This window comes from Chiloscyllium plagiosum, chromosome 34, assembly GCF_004010195.1.
Source record: "Chiloscyllium plagiosum isolate BGI_BamShark_2017 chromosome 34, ASM401019v2, whole genome shotgun sequence".
In the NCBI taxonomy this organism is placed as follows: Eukaryota; Metazoa; Chordata; class Chondrichthyes; order Orectolobiformes; family Hemiscylliidae; genus Chiloscyllium; species Chiloscyllium plagiosum.
The window spans coordinates 42,734,425-42,751,671 of NC_057743.1; the positions used below are offsets into that span (position 1 = coordinate 42,734,425).

The following is a 17,247-nucleotide window of genomic DNA, read 5'->3' on the forward strand; positions in this document are numbered from 1 at the left end:
AACTCCTGTACTCAATACTCTGACCAATAAAGGAAAGCATACCAAACGCTGCCTTCACTATCCTATCTACCTGTGACTCCACTTTCAAGGAGCTATGAACCTACACTCCAAGGTCTCTTTGTTCAGCAACACTCCCTAGGACCTTACCATTAAGTGTATAAGTCCTGCTAAGATTTGCTTTTCCAAAATGCAGCACCTCTCATTTATCTGAATTAAACTCCATCTACCACGTCTCAGCCCACTGGCCCATCTGGTCCAGATCCTGTTGTAATCTGAGGTAACCCTCCTCACTGTCCACTACACCTCCAATTTTGGTGTCATCTGCAAACATACTAACTGTACCTCTTATGCTCGTATCCAAATCATTTATGTAAATGACAAAAAGTAGAGGACCCAGCACCGATCCTTGTGGCACTCCACTGGTCACAGGCCTCCAGTCTGAAAAACAATCCTCCACCACCACCCCCTGTCTTCTACCTTTGAGCCAGTTCTGTATCGAAATGGCCAGTTCTCCCTTTATTCCATGACATCTAACCTTGCTTATCAGTCTCCCATGGGGAACCTTGTCAAACGCCTTACTGAAGTCCATATAGATCACACCTACTGCTCTGCCCTCATCAATCTTCTTTGTTACTTCTTCAAAAAACTCAATCAAGTTTGTGAGACATGATTTCCCACGTACAAAGCCATGTTGACTATCCCTAATCAGCCCTTGCCTTTTCAAATACATGTACATCCTGTTCCTCAGGATTCCCTCCAACAACTTGTCCACCACTGAGGTCAGGCTCACCGGTCTATAGTTCCCTGGCTTGTCTTTTCCCGAAGATGAAGTCAGCAGGAACACTTGTGGTGACCCTTACCTCCCACATTCTGTAGGAAGAACATTCAACTGCTCTAACCGCCATTCCCACTATTCTAAATTCCCAAAGAGACTATAGAAAAATAAAGAATAAAAAAAACTAGTTACCGTACCAATCCGGGGTACAGACTTCTTTTTTGGTTCAAGGAGAAGGATGAGTTGGAGGCACTACCCAAGTAGTATTTTGGCTAATGCAACCACCCAAATATATTAGTCCTGTGTCCACTCCTGGTCAGTGTGTGCTCCACCTATTCACGAGGTAAGTTTTTACATCCATGATTCACCTTCCCATCAGCCCCCAGTCATCGTTCCTGCTCTTCCTGCAGCTGAAACAAAAATGAAGGGCCCCAATACTCAAGCTAAATTTTTAAAATGGAGCCAACCTGTCTAGAAAAGGCCATTAGAAATGACCACCTTGGAGGAGTGTGATGAGTGGATGGCACTGTAGCTCAGTGGTTAGTGCTGCTGCCTCACTGCGCCAAGGACCCAGGTTCGATTCCAGTCTTGGGCGACTGTCTGTGTGGAGTTTGTACATTCTCCCCATGTCTGCATGGGTTTCCTCCCACAATCCAAAGGTATGCAAGTTAAGTGAATTGGCTGTGCTAAACATTCCATGGTGTTCAGGGATGTGTAGGCTCGGTGCATTAGTCAACAGTAAATGTAGAGTAATAGGGTAGGGGAATGGGTCTGGCTGGATTATTTTTCTGAGGGTCGGTGTGGACTTGTTGGGCCAAGTGGCCTGTTTCTGCACTTTAGGAATTCTACGGTGAGATTATTGCCCAACTCATTCACAAACCATCCAACTAATCCCTGCACACTCAACTAGTTCAGGATCAAGCATTAAATGTAATCAGTTTGGAAAAGAGACTGTGTCTGAGAAAGGAGCTCATCCAGCTGTAATCTCATCACATCGAAGTCAGAGACATGGATTCAGCTTGCTCTGACCATATTTCAATAACTGGTCAGTTAAAGATAGGGGAATCATATGAGCCTCTTTTGTGTTAAATAAATGAGTTTTATCCAAGCTACTGAACAGAGGAAGGAGAGACACTGAAGAAGTGTGACTTCCGAGTGGGTGCTGTCCCTCTCTCACCATCCTGAATCTTGAACTTCATCTCTTATTCAACTCTCCACATTCCACCAGCAATATTTTGACAATCTATGTAGCAGCTGCTGTCTACAGAAAAAAAGGTGACCCATCTGTCATCATCTTTACATCATTTTGAAGCTGAATGCTGAAACTTACCCATAGACCATTAAGCTCAGTCTCAAATAATTCAAGTTGGTAAATGTAAAAGATTCATGTAACAGTGACTGTTGTTGTATTTTTAAAACCAGTTTACATCTCCACCCAGTTGTATGAAGCTTTGAATGTGTGTGGGTCAGAGTACTTCATTATTTTACTTTGAGTTTTGAGATTTCTAGCTCAGGTTGAGGCTCTGGATGTAAGTTTGCTCACTGAGCTGGAAAGTTAGATTAGATTAGATTACATTACAGTGTAGAAACAGGCCCTTCGGCCCAACAAGTCCACACCGACCCGCCGAAGCGAAACCCACCCATACCCCTACATTTACCCTTACCTAACACTACGGGCAATTTAGCATGGCCAATTCACCTGACCCTGCACATCTTTTGGACTGTGGGAGGAAACCGGAGCACCCGGAGGAAACCCACGCAGACACGGGGAGAACGTGCAAACTCCACACAGTCAGTCGCCTGAGGCGGGAATTGAACCCGGGTCTACAGGCGCTGTGAGGCAGCAGTGCTAACCACTGTGCCACCGTGCCGCCCATAAGTTAGTTTTCAGACGTTTCGTCACCATACTAAGTAACATCATCAGTGACCTCTGGTGAAGTGCTGGTGGCATGGCCCGCTTTCTATTTTGTATGTTTAGGTTTCTTTGTATTGGTGATGTCATTTCTTGTTCTTTTTCTCAGCGGGTGATAGATGGGATATGTTTGTTGATAGGGTTCCTGTTAGAATGCCATGCTTCTAGGAATTCTTATTCATATCTCTGTTTGGCTTGACCTAGGATGGATGTGTTGTCCCAGTCAAAGTGGTGACCTTCCCCATCTATATTTAAGGATACTAGTGATAGTGGACCATGTCTTTTTGTGGTTAGTCGATGTTCATGTATCCTGGTGGCTTGTATCTTGGTGGCTAGTTTCCTGCTTGTTTGTCCAACGTAGCGCTTGTTACAGTTCTTGCAAGGTATTTTGTAAATGGCTTTTGTTTCGCTTGTTGTCTGTATAGGGTCTTTTAAGTTCATTAGCTGCTGTGTTAGTTTGCACTTCAAGTTGCATTCTGCTAAAGGGTGCTATGAAGAATGTCCCGCAGACAAGAATGTCCCGCAGACATCCTTGCATGCAAGGTAAAAAGAAATAAAGGTTTTCATTCTCCAATTGCTGAAAACAAGTCCTCTGCAAAGTCACTTGAGGAAACCTGGGCAAATCTTTCAGCTAACTGCAGACTAAGAATCTCTAAATAACTGTTCAATTGCAAAGTCAGCGCCACTGAAATCACCCACCTTAACAGTCACAACATTTCACGATGTATTTGTCACAGGCAAAAACTGATTCAGCATTTTTTACTTTTACTTTGTGGCTCACCTCTCATTTCGTGTCCATGTGGTGTATAGGTGTCACATTTTAATATCTTTTCTCAATTAATAGTCACAAATAAATACATTATTTCTTTAACTAAAGAAACTTTTCACCAGAATTGAGAATAAAATTAGCAATGTGATAGGTTTTGTGCAAAAGGTTTGTGGGATAGGATCAAAAGGGTTTTAATAGGGTGAAAGATAGAAAATAAAAACAGAAAATGCTGGAGAAACTCAGCAGGTCTGGCAGGATATGTGGAGAGAAACAGAGTTAACATTTCAAGTTCGATATAACTTGGTTCTAAAAAATTGCAACTTGTACCGATCAGAATGCGATTCTCATAATGACTGTTTGGAGCCCAGTAATTACCTGGATTGGTTCTACTGAATGAGAGATCAGAAGAGATGGGGCAGTGGGGCAGGCCAAGGGAAGGGAGTGGGGTGGTAAACAAAATATCTGATCATGGTGCTTCAGTCATTGAGTGTAATTTAGGGTAATGAACCAGCCACATTAATCCTACTTGTGACCACCAGATGTGTGAACATTGAGAAGTAAAGGCTGTGCCATCTGACGTCATCCACCTTCAGTTTTATCCCTGTTGCTACCCTTACAACACTAACCCAATGCAGATGTGGCCTTCCTCCTGCGTTATATGATTGAGTTTCATATTTATTGATTGAAGTCAGAGTGTTGTTTGTAAGGATGTTAAAGGATGTTTATTATGCTGAATATTTCCTACAGTGTTTAATTCACAAACTTGCTGTTATGTGAGAATTAAATACTTAATGTTGTTTGATTCCTGCAGAAGACAATTCCATCAAACAGTATGAACTAGAAAGTACTTGGATCTGGCTTGTTATTGTGATTTGTAGACAAGGCCGAGTTCCTGTTACACGTCCATTATTCTGAGACACACATAATGCTGGTCCTCTGACCTCATTAACAGACTGGGATGCTGGAATGGCTGCTCATGACCCCAGGCAGCTCATTGACCAGAAGAAGTTCTGCATTTCTGGACAGAGTTCTCAGAGAGGTTTCAGCGGGGAGAAGCTGATCTAGAAAGAGGAGGACTTTGGAAAGTGGGCCATTCAGGATGTGTAGGGACAGGAAATTGAGAGTGAGGGAGTGAACAGGAGGAAGACTAATTGGACAGAGGCTAAGCAATTGCTAGGTGAGAATGCAGAATTGTGGGGATGAAATTAGGATGTTCAGTCAGAAAAGAGAAGTAATTGACAAAATAGCACATAATTAGGAAGGGCCTAACAGTATGCTCCAGCATGTCATTAACATCACAAATGGATTATCCTTACTTGTCCAGTTACATAATTCTTTCAAACTCATCTTAGATGGTAAGTTTCAATTGTCTGTAACAATCTCTGGTTACACCAAATTCAGCAAAAGAAGCTTCAAATAGCCATTCATTAAATTTTATAAAATATGTTCTACTTCCAAATGTAAAAGTCTGTATAATTTGCAGTCCCTGGGCTTCTCTTCTTTCACTTTTACCATTATGGTGCAGCGTGTATTTCTAGTGAATAATGAAACTGTCTCTTAAACGGTGGTTATGTGCTTGGTTCATGTTTGGTTGACAACGAAGAACCATTGAATTTCTAACTCAGGTACTAAAATGCTGATTTTTTTATTCAAGTCAAATGCTTGCAGCAAAAATTCTGTGAGTAGTTACCATCAAATTTGATTTGAACTTTGAACGTTTTCTTTAATTACCTATCAGTGCCTGCACAGCTCCAGTAAACTTCCATTTCAAACTTCTACGGCAACTCCAATCATGTTTTTTATTCACAAGAACCCAGTGCTGCCCTACACCTGATCCCTCAGCCCTTTGTTATACATGTGTCAAGACTGTATTGTTTTCCTAGATGACCATACCTAGCACATTGTGCCATTTGCCACTTTGACCATAAAGGGTGTTGGAGGTAATTTGTTGTTGTCAATCCTTCTTTGCCTACCTAGTGATCAGTAGTGAAGAATACATCACCATTGAGAACCTATGAAGAGAAGAAGAAAGGATAAACTGTTTTTAGATAACAAGAAAGTTTACTGCATGATAGCAATGAGTACAACTACATTTGGTCAGACAGAATTACTAGGATCTTAAGGAGCTAACACAGATCCATCTGCTCCCTCTGAAAGCTGGAATAGAATCCCTGTCTCCACCCACATGTTATGTGTGATCAGCAGAGTGGCTGAAGCCAATGCAACATGCATATTAACCCCTTTAGAAACATCAGCTCATATATAAGGAAAAAAATCAACTTAATTTCAACTTAATATATGTAGATAAATGTGAAAATTCTGATTTTTTTTGATAAATTAGTTAACACTATTTCATGAGAGTCTGGTGCTTCAACAACATTTTTTTTATAAAATCAGAAGTCACACGACACCTGATTATAGTCCAACAGGTTTGTTTGAAATCATAAACTTTCAGAAGGTTGCTCCTTCTTCAGGTGAAATGACTTGAAATGACAATGATAAGTGACTTCACCTGATGAAGGAGCAATGCTCTGAAAGCTTGTGATTTCAAACAAACCAGTTGGATTAAACCGAGTGTTGTGTGACTTCTATTCCAACACCGGCACCTCCACTTTTTAAAGAAGATTCAGTCATGGGATATGGATATTGCTGACTGGGCCAGCATTAGAATATAGAACATAGAACAATACAGCACAGAATAGGCCCTTCAGCCCTTGATATTGCACCGACCTGTGAACTATTCTCAGCTCGTCCCCCTACATTATCCCATCATCATCCATGTGCTTATCTAAGGATTGTTTAAATCTCCCTAATGTGGCTGAGTTAACTACATTGGCAGGCAGGGCATTCCACGTCCTTACCACTCTCTGAGTAAAGAACCTGCCTCTGACATCTGTCTTAAATATATCACCCCTCAATTTGTAATTAGGACCCCTCTTACAAGTTGACGTCATCATCCTAGGAAAAAGACTGTCACTGTCTACCCTATCCAATTCTTTGATCATCTTGTATGTCTCTATCAAAACCCCTCTTAGCCTTCTTCTTTCGAATGAGTACAGACCTAAGTCTCTCAGCCTTTCCCCATAAGACCTTCCCTCCAGACCAGGCAACACCCTGGTAAATCTCATCTGCACCTTTTCCAATGCTTCCACATCCTTCCCGAAATATGGCAACCAGAACTGTACACAATATTCCAAGTGTGACTGCACTAGTATTTTGTATAGTTGCAGCATGATATTGTGGCTCCGGAACTCAATCCTTCTACCAATGAAACCTAACGCACCGTATGCCTTCTTAACAGCACTATCAACCTGGGTGGCAACATTCAGGGATTTATGTACATGGACTCCAAGATCCCTCTGCACATTCACGCTACCAAGAATCTTTGCATTGACCCAGTACTCTGCCTTCCTTTTATCCTTCCCAAAGTGCGTCACCTCACATTTAGCTGCATTGAACTCCATTTGCCACCTCTCAGCCCAATTTTGCAGTTTATCCAAGTCCCCCTGCAACCTGTAACATTCTTCCACACTGTCCACTACTCCACCAACTTTAGTGTCATCTGCAAATTTACTAATCCATCCACCTATGCCTGCGTCTAAGTCATTTATAAAAATGACAAACAGCAGTGGTCCCAAAACAAATCCTTGTGGCACACCACTAGTAACTGGACTCCAGGCTGAATATTTTCCATCAACAACCACTCGCTGCCTTCTTTCAGAAAGCCAGTTTCTAATCCAAGCTACTAAATCACCCTCAATTCCATGCCTCTGCATTTTCTCCAACAGCCTACCATGTGGAGCCTTATCAAAGGCTTTACTGAAGTCCATGTACACCATGTCAACTGCCTTGCCCTCATCTACATGCTTGGTCACCTTCTCAAAAAACTCAATGAGGTTTGTGAGACACGACCTGCCCTTGACGAAACCATGTTGACTATCTGAAATCAAATCGTTGCTTGCTAGATGATTATAAATCTCATCTCTTATAATCCTTACCAAAACCTTTCCTACAACAGAATTAAGGCTCACTGGTCTATAATTACCTGGGTCATCTCTGCTGCCCTTCTTGAACAAGGGCACAACATTTGCAATCCTCCAGTCTTCTGGTACTAAACCTGTAGACAATGACGACTCAAATATCAAAGCCAAAGGCTCTGCTATCTCCTCCCTAGCTTCCCAGAGAATCGTCAGATGAATCCCATCCGGCCCAGGGGACTTGTCTACTTTCACTTCTTCTAGAATTGATAATACCTGTTCGTAACTAACTTCAATCCTTTCTAGTCTAATATCTTGTATGTCATTCTTCTCCTCTGCAATATTCTCCTTTTCCTGAGTGAAAACCGATGAGAAATGTTCATTTAGCACCTCTCCAGTCTCCACAGGGTCCACACTCAACTTCCCACTTCTGTCTTTGACTGGCCCTATTCCTACCCTAGTCATCCTTTTATTTTTCACATACCTATAGAAAGCTTTAGGGTTCTCCTTTATTCTATTTGCTAATTGACCATGAACTGTGGGTAATTGAGAGTCAACCACATTGCTGTGTTCTGGATGCAGGTTTGCTCGCTGAGCTGGAAGGTTCATTTTCTCGCCGTACTAGGTAACATCATCAGTGAGCCTCCAGACAAAGCACTGGTGGCATGGCCTGCTTTCTATTTACGTGTTTAGTTTCCTTGGGTTGGTGATGCTATTTCCCGTGGTGACATCATTTCCTATTCTTTTTCTCAGGGGGTGCTAAATGGAATGCAAGTCAATGTGTTTGTTTGTTTAGAGTTCTGGTTGAAATGCCATGCTTCTAGGAATTCTCGTGCGTATCTCTGGTTTGTCCTAGGATGGATGTGTTGTCCCAGTTGAAGTGGTATCTTTCCTCATCTGTATGTAAAGAGAATAGTGAGAGTGGGTCATGTCTTTTGTGGCTAGTGGATGTTCATGTATCCTGCTAGCTAGTTTTCTGCCTGTTTTCTGCCCATCAGGATTCTTATCAGAGGCAGTAATGCAGAGACTCGAACAAACAGTTCTGCCAACCATCCAACCCAAACATTGGGTCCGCTACGTGGATGACACTTTCATCATCAGTAAACGAAACAAATTAGAGGAAACCTTCAAGACCATCAATAATATCCTTACTGGCATAAAATTCACTAAAGAGGAGGAAAACAACAACAAACTGCCATTCCTAGATGTCGCAGAAGAATGAACAGCCAATGGGGAACTTCAAACCAGCGTCTACAGGAAAAACAACACATACGGACCAAATACTGAACTACAGAAGCAATCATCCCAACACCCACAAACAAAGCTGCATTACAACATTATTTCAATGAGCCACTACATACTGCAGCACAGAGGATCTACACAGAGCAGAGGAAAATCACCTATACAGTGTATTCAAAAAGAATGGGTACCCAATGAACACAGCCCACAGATTTCTCAGCAACAAACCCAAACAAGCAGACAAAACGCATCCAGAAACCCTAGCCACCCCCCCTACATCAAAGACATCTCGGAAATGACTGCCAGACTACTCAGACCTCTTGGCATCATGGTAGCCCATAAACCCACCAACACAGTAAAACAGCAACTAATGAACTGGAAAGACCCTATACAGACAACAAATAAGACTAATTTCATTTATAAAATACCTTACAAGAACTGTAACAAACACTACATTGGACAAACAGGCAGAAAACTAGCCACCAGGATACATGAACATCAACAAGCCACAAAAAGACATGACCCACTCTCACTAGTATCCTTACATACAGAAGAGGATGGACATTACTTTGACTGGGACAACATATCCATTCAAGGACAAGCTAATCAGAGACATGCACAAGAGTTCCTAGAAGCATGGCATTCCAACCGGAACTCTATCAACAAACACATTCGGAGATGCCGGTGTTGGACTGGGGTGTACAAAGTTAAAAATCACACAACACCAGGATATAGTCCAACAGGTTTAATTGGAAGCACACTAGCTTTCGGAGCGACACTCCTTCATCAGGTGATTGTGGAGGGCTCGATCGTAACACAGAATTTATAGCAAAAGTCTGCAGTGTGATGTAACTGAAATTATACATTGAAGAATTGATTGTCTGTTAAGCCTTTCATCTGTTAGAATACAGTGATAGTTTCACTGTATTCTAACAGATGAAAGGCTTAACAATCAATTCTTCAATGTATAATTTCAGTTACATCACACTGCAGATTTTTGCTATAAATTCTGTGTTACGATCGAGCCCTCCACAATCACCTGATGAAGGAGTGTCGCTCCGAAAGCTAGTGTGCTTCCAATTAAACCTGTTGGACTATATCCTGGTGTTGTGTGATTTTTAACAACAAAGACATTGACTTGGATCCCATTTACTAACTGCTGAGAAAAAAGGACAGGAAATGATGTCACCGTGGGAAATGACATCACCAACCCAAAGAAACCTAAACACATAAATAGAAAGAGGGCCATGCCACCAGTGCTTTATTTGGAGGCTCACTGATGACGTTACCTAGTATGGTAACGAAACATCTGAAAACAAACCTTCCAGCTCAGCGAGCAAACCTACATCCAGAACCTCAACCTGAGCCACAAATCTTCTCAAAACTCGCTAACTTTGCTGTGTGTCTGGAGTAACATGTAAACCAGACCTGGTAAGAATGACTTCCCTAAAGTCATTAGTAAACCAGATGTGTTTTATGACAATGGGCGCATGGTTGCCATTAGACAAACTTTTTTAATACTGATTTTTTTATTGAATTCAAACTTTATAATCTGCCATGGTGGGACTGAACCATGTCCCAGACATTACTTTGGATCTCTGGATTACCAGCCCAGTGACATGACCACTACATCTTAGCCTTCCCTCCTTAGACTCATACAGTTAGAGAGATGTACAGAATAGAAACAGACCCTTCAGTCTAACTCATCCATGCTGACCAAATATCCTAAATTAATCTAGTCCCATTTGCTTACACTTGGCCCATATCCTCTAAACGTTTCCTATTCATATACCCATCTAAGTATTGTAATTGTACCAGCCTCCATCACTTCCTCTGGCAGCTTATTCCATACATGCACCACCCTCTGAGTGAAAACATTGCCCCTTAGATCCCTTCTAAATCTTCCCTATCTCACCTTAAATCTATGCCCGCAAGTTCTGGACTTCCCCGCACCAGGGAAAAGACCTTGTCTATTTTTCCTATCCATGTCCCTCATGATTTTATAAACCTCTATTGGATCACCCATCAGCCTCCAATTCTCCAGGGAAAACAGCCCTAGCCTATTCAACTTCTCCCTATGGCTCAAATTCTCCAACCCTGGCAACATCCTTGTAAATCTTTTCTGAACCCTTTCAAGTTTCACAACATCCTTTCAATAGGAGAGAGACCAGAACTGCACACAGTATTTCCAAAAGTGACCGAACCAATGTCCTGTACAGCCGTAACATGACCTCACAATTCTATACTCAATGCACTGACCAATAAAGGAAAGCATACCAAATGCCACCTTCACTATCCTATCCACCCTGTGACTACAATTTCAGGAAACTAAGAACCTGCACTCCAAGCAACACTCAGCAGGAACTTACCATTAACTGTAAAAGTCCTGCCCAAAATGCAGCACCTCACATTTACCTAAATTAAACTCCATCTGCTACTCCTCAGCCCATTGGCTCATCTGATCAAGATCCCGTTATACTCCTCCAAAGTGCAAGTGTAAATCTACTTTTATATTGAGATCTATGGCGATCACTCATACAGTAACATTCCTGTAGCTGCATTAGCACTCTTAGTGTTAGTACAGTTGAGCATCTCTTTATTATGTCACTAAAGCTGTGCTAAAGGCAACAGGAAAAAACATCCAAATCTCTGCTGCCAACACCACCAGATCCAGTGTGTCATTTTCCATTGCTTGGCATTTGGGTATGCTTATCAAAAACTATTAGATGTCAATTTATCAAACATGGATGTGAAAACTTTTCATGGGCAGCAAGGAAACTTCTGAGCAATCATTCCAGATGGGATTGCAGTCCAACTGTATTTGAAAAAGAGGGTCTGAAATCACTTCACATCACCATGACCAAGACTGTTCTGAATGTCAATGAAATTTACACTCTAGATTTCCACGTGACCATTAACCATAACCTGATTATTGACAAATATTTCAGTAGGAGCTTGAGTTTGATTAGGAGACTTGCAGTTGCTGGGACAAGGATCAGTCAGGAGAACAATGGAACTGGGTTAGTTTGGGAGGATGATGAGACTTGGGTTTGGTTGGTGTGTCCAAACAGTTCAGGTTGGGTTAAGGTGGGAAGAAGACTGTCCATGAGAGTTACACTGAAACACTGTAGGGAGTAAGGGTGAGGTTAGTCTTGCAATGGGGTTTTGGAAAAGTGTTGAAGATTCTATGTGAGGTTGAGAGAGTAAAGGAATAAAGAGTGTCAGAGAATAGCTATAGGTAGTACAGATTTGGAAGCTCATTAAATTCCTCTGTTGTGATTACTTTTCAATGTATTAATGAAAAAAGAACAAATGCAGAGCATACATTTAAACAGATCTTTGTATATACATATGGAACTGAATAGATCTATAATATGTATATGGAACTGAACAGATGTATAATATATATGGAAATAAACAGATCTATTATATATACTGTATCTGGAAATGAATAATTTCAGTGACCAACTGTATTCTCCTTTTGAAGTCAGTGTGTATTCCTTGTTGGAAAGAGGATAATTATTTTTGCAAATAAAGCAGCAACAATGAATATTAAAGATCCCTGGATGAAATTTTCCCTCCCAAAGACGGTAGGGTGCTGATGGACTTTGCAATTCCTCCTTTAACCATTTCCCTCTCAGGGATACTTGGGGACAAAGAATTATGACTTTGTTAGCAGTCCGTTCACCGAGTGTCTGTCGCCGGTGCTGCTGCTGTTCCCCTGTGGTCAAAGTGAGGTTCCAGCCTGGCCCATGGTGTGAGTGGTCTCCACCCCTCCCACGCCCCAGCCCCCAGCCCCTGGAGACGCCCCTGGCTCCAGTCAGGGGTCTCCTGCCTCTGTTCCATTTCGGCCTCGACGCATCTTCAGGAGAGGCGCGAATTGCTTTGCTGTCCTGTTAAAAGGCCGGAGCAGATCCCGATGCTGTGCTGGGAGCTGGGAGCTGGGGATGGGGAGGGGATCTGAAACCAAAAGAGAAAATGCTGGAAAATCTCAGCAGGTCTGGCAGCATCTGTAAGGAGAGAAAAGAGCTGCCGTTTCGAGTCTAACTGACCCTTCGTCAAAACTGATTTGGTTTCAGATTCCAGCATCCGCAGTAATTTGCTTTTATGGGGAGGGGGATGCCTGGAATTTGCAATTGGGCTCAGACCGATCGGGCTAGGATGGAGAATGGCCTGGTGCCGGCTTTCCCCATGCCGTTCCTTGGTGATCCGGATGGGGTTAAGCTGTTGATGTTTACAGCTCGTTCAGAGCTCAAGGGGTGGTCCCCGGCAGACAGAGAGGGAGGAACAAGGGGCTAGTGCAAGTCAGCGGCCTGAGCCCCTGCTCTGGGGAAAGGCAAAGGCCGGAGGGGGGAATGGGGGGGGGTCAATATTTCTGGGTGAAGTCTCCAGCTTTAAACCAAACGGAGAGATTCGGGGTCCCCCAATTTCTAACCAATTACAGGATTTGCCCGAGTTTTAATAAATGAGCAGGTGAGTCTGTTTTGGGCACAAAGGTTCCATTCACACCGTTAGCAGCAAGGTTTTCATCTTTAATGTTTGGGGACAGTGGGTAAACCTGTGAGAAAGCTGTTTCCACCCGCATCAGGCTCTCTTCCCCCTGCCCATTCCTCTCCGCTACTTCCCAGGTCTCTGCACTTTTCAGACTAACTGCTTCCTGGGGATTTTTGTAAAGAATGATCCTGGAACCAGCTCGGGTTCCTGAGCTCTGACACAGGGAGGTGGGAATTCGAACCTGCCCCTAGCTCTGAAGTTTCAATCATTTCCGTCGGCCAGGTTTCCGCCCCCAATAGGCGAAGGCAGCGCGCTCCCCCCGGGGGGATCTGCCCGCAACTGCCCGGGGCTCGGAGCCACTGAGCGGGGCAACTCCTCTCACTTACTCCCCCCGGGCAGCACCCGTCCGGGTTATTCAGTAAAACAGGGGGCGGGAGGACCCTTTCCCCACAGAGAGAGGGAGAAGAGGAGGAGGAGGACGGAGACATAAAGAGAGCGTCAGCGAACCAGAGGCACAAAGAAACACAGAGACAGAGACACAGTGAAACAGCCAGGCACAGAGAGAGAGAGAGAGAAACAGCCAGGCACAGAGAGAGAGAGAGAGAGAAACAGCCAGGCACAGAGAGAGAGAGAGAAACAGCCAGGCACAGAGAGAGCGAGAGAGAAACAGCCAGGCACAGAGAGAGAGAGAAACAGCCAGGCACAGAGAGAGAGAGAGAGAAACAGCCAGGCACAGAGAGAGAGAGAGAGAGACAGCCAGGCACAGAGAGAGAGAGAGAGAGAAACAGCCAGGCACAGAGAGAGAGAGAGAGAGAAACAGCCAGGCACAGAGAGAGAGAGAGAGAGAAACAGCCAGGCACAGAGAGAGAGAGAGAGAGAAACAGCCAGGCACAGAGAGAGAGAGAGAGAGAAACAGCCAGGCACAGAGAGAGAGAGAGAGAGAAACAGCCAGGCACAGAGAGAGAGAGAGAGAGAAACAGCCAGGCACAGAGAGAGAGAGAGAGAGAAACAGCCAGGCACAGAGAGAGAGAGAGAGAGAAACAGCCAGGCACAGAGAGAGAGAGAGAGAGAAACAGCCAGGCACAGAGAGAGAGAGAGAGAGAAACAGCCAGGCACAGAGAGAGAGAGAGAGAGAAACAGCCAGGCACAGAGAGAGAGAGAGAGAGAAACAGCCAGGCACAGAGAGAGAGAGAGAGAGAAACAGCCAGGCACAGAGAGAGAGAGAGAGAGAAACAGCCAGGCACAGAGAGAGAGAGAGAGAGAAACAGCCAGGCACAGAGAGAGAGAGAGAGAAACAGCCAGGCACAGAGAGAGAGAGAGAGAAACAGCCAGGCACAGAGAGAGAGAGAGAGAAACAGCCAGGCACAGAGAGAAGAGAGAGAGAGAGAACTAAACCCGAGTACAGAGAGAGAGAGAACTAAACCCGGGTACAGAGAGAGAGAGGGAGAGAGAGAAACAGCCAGGCACAGAGAGGGAGAGAGGGTGAGACACCCAGGTACAGAGAGAGAGAGGGAGAGAGAGAAACAGCCAGGCACAGAGAGAGAGGGAGAGAGAGTGAGTGAAACAGCCAGGCACAGAGAGAGAGAGAAGGAGAGTGACAGACAGACAGATACAGTGAGCGAGAGCTAACCCCCCTCCCCCCACACTCGGGCCGGGGGCGGTCGCCGCTGCCGCACAGGAAGACTCCAGCACGGTGACGTGCGAATGAGATCTCTCTGTCTCTCCTCTCTCTCTCCTCTCTCTCTCCTCTCTCTCTCTCCTCTCTCTCTCCTCTCTCTCGCTCTCTCTCGCTCTCTCTCTCTCTCTCCTCTCTCTCGCTCTCTGTCTGCAACCAGCCTGGAGCAGCTGGAGTTCACCGCCACTGCCAGAGAACCCGAAGCCCGGAGACAGCAGGATTGGCCGGGTACTCTGTCCAGGGGGAAGGGGCTTCGCTGAAGGTGCCCGGAGAGCTCATCCTGGGCTAGAGACCGTGTCTGCAGCTCCGTAAGCCCCGGCTCTCTACTTGCTCCTGGCCGCCATGTCCCAGGTCCTACCTTACAACGAAGAGAAGATTGCGCATTATGGTGAAGAGGTGGGTCAGATCTCCTTCACCTGCCGCCTGCAGGACACCAACAACTACTTCGGAGCAGGCCAGAACAAACGGGCACCCAAACTGGGTCAGATTGGGAGAAGCAAGCGAGGTAAGTGAGGGTTGGATTATCTCAGGATCCAGGCAGCTCACTGCCCCCCTGGGATTTAAGACATCTTCAATTCTTGTTTTTTTTTAAATTATTGTCAACCCATGGGAATGGCATTGTTCTGTCTAGAGTCAATATTTCAATAATGCAGTGACCTGCACTTTGCGGGCTAATTTCTGGGGTTTGTTTTATTGGGGGGAGACTTACTTCAAACGGTGAATTCCTCGATCGCTTTTCATTCTGCAGCAAATCATTTTGCGTTGAATGTTTGTGGATGTGTGTCTGTCTATGTGTGTGTGGGTGGATTTGTGTCTGTGTGTGGGTGTGTGTGTGTTTGTGTGGATGTGTGTCTGTGGAGTTTGATTGTGTGAGTGTGAGATTGTGTGATTGTAATCCGCTACCAACGCCTTTCATATTTTTCACGTGTAAACTGAATGAAAGTAGCTGTTCCACCTCAGATTCCCAGTTGCTGCCTCTACTTGGTGTCAGTTTAATTGTCATGTTTCCCTCTGCCTCTGAACAGTAACTAGACTCGTTTTTTTAAAAGAGACCATGATTTTTTTTCTGCATTGCAGTGGTCATCGAAGATGATAGAATTGATGATGTGCTGAAAAATATGAACGACAAGTCCCCTCCGGGTGTTTAAAAATGCCGAAATATTGTGTCGATCAACAACACACACACAAATTCAAACAAGTCCCACCTTTTCGTTGGCGAGAAAAGCACTTTGAGACGCAGAACTAACCTTTTCTTATAAAAGCTGTGATACACAATGCTAAAAAACAAACAAACTATTGTATCTGACGCTGGGAGGCAAGGTGTGAGGCCAGGCCCGAGAGTGAGTTAAGGAGTGAGGAATGTTGGTCCAAAATTGAACCTTCCAAGGCCATGTGCAAGAATGAATTGTTCTTGACCGCTCAGAGCAACATGGAATGTGCAGATGTCAGGGCAAGCCGGAAACGGAGCGGGAGAACGATGGAGCAAGCACATACTGTCTATCGATCAAACCTTTGTATTGTCTTGCCAGCAGCTATCTTGTTATGAATGGAGCACCTTGTTTACATTATCTCGCAAATACTGTAATTCTGTGCACTTTGGATGTAAAATATTATTTTTATTCTCCTTTATTGCAGTGTTGGGAATTGTTTAAGACAAAAACATATTTTCTAGGAATGGAGAAATATTGTTTCATTTTGAGCTCAAACGTGTGTGCAGCTTGGTTTGATTTCTTATTGCAATTTACTGCGGCCTGCTGCGTTGGAAGTGAGATCTTCCCTATTTTCGGATTTATAAACCATAATGTATCCTACAGTGAGATCGATAGAAGATGTTTTGTTATCGTGGCAGTAATATACTTTCTATATTGTATGAAGCATCATCACGATAGTGCCAAATATCTTGAGAACGCCAAAAAAAGGCAACCAGTTTCTTTCTGCTCTCTGTGAATGTATTCAGTAACGCTACTTGGCTGCCATTTTTTTATGTTAAAGGACTAAATTCTTCTTTGGTGAATTTCTTGTTATGCATGACAGTATGTGAGGCCGTCAATAAATAACTATAGATCTTGTCTGCAACTTTGAATGACAGACCTCAAGATTTTTTTCTGAATTGAATCTATAAATATCTGTTGCACCTCTGTCCTCCACAGGGCTATTCTGCAAACTATTAATAAAAGGTCAAAGGTCAAAGCTCTCTATCGTCTCTCTCTCTCTCTCTCTGTCATTAAGTTTGCTAAATATTACTGGCTTTGGGAATTTTACGGAAAGTTACTGGGCTTCCAATCATATTGATCGGATTACCGAATAGGTCATTAATCGTTCGATCCTACTGCAATCAGTTGCTTTGACTAGAAATCTTTCGAGAAAGGAATTCACTGAAGTTGTACAGATAAGCTGTAACACGAG

General features: G+C 43.8%; 1 protein-coding gene across 1 annotated transcript; it reads left to right on the top strand.

Moving 5' to 3' along the window:
- The first annotated feature begins 14,736 nt into the window (after positions 1-14,736).
- Positions 14,737-17,035, top strand: LOC122540156 (calcium/calmodulin-dependent protein kinase II inhibitor 1-like). The gene is made up of 2 exons (XM_043675468.1): positions 14,737-15,346; positions 15,919-17,035. Exons 1-2 carry the CDS (start codon positions 15,184-15,186, stop codon positions 15,987-15,989), a joined length of 234 nt encoding a protein of 77 aa, XP_043531403.1. The 5' UTR covers positions 14,737-15,183; the 3' UTR covers positions 15,990-17,035.
- The last annotated feature ends 212 nt before the right edge of the window (positions 17,036-17,247 follow it).

Coding starts and splice junctions, on each gene's coding strand:
- LOC122540156 (XM_043675468.1), top strand. CDS start 15,184: ATGTCCCAGGTCCTACCTTACAACGAAGAGAAGATTGCGCATTATGGT. Junction 15,347..15,918: donor GATTGGGAGAAGCAAGCGAG/GTAAGTGAGGGT, acceptor TCTGCATTGCAG/TGGTCATCGAAGATGATAGA.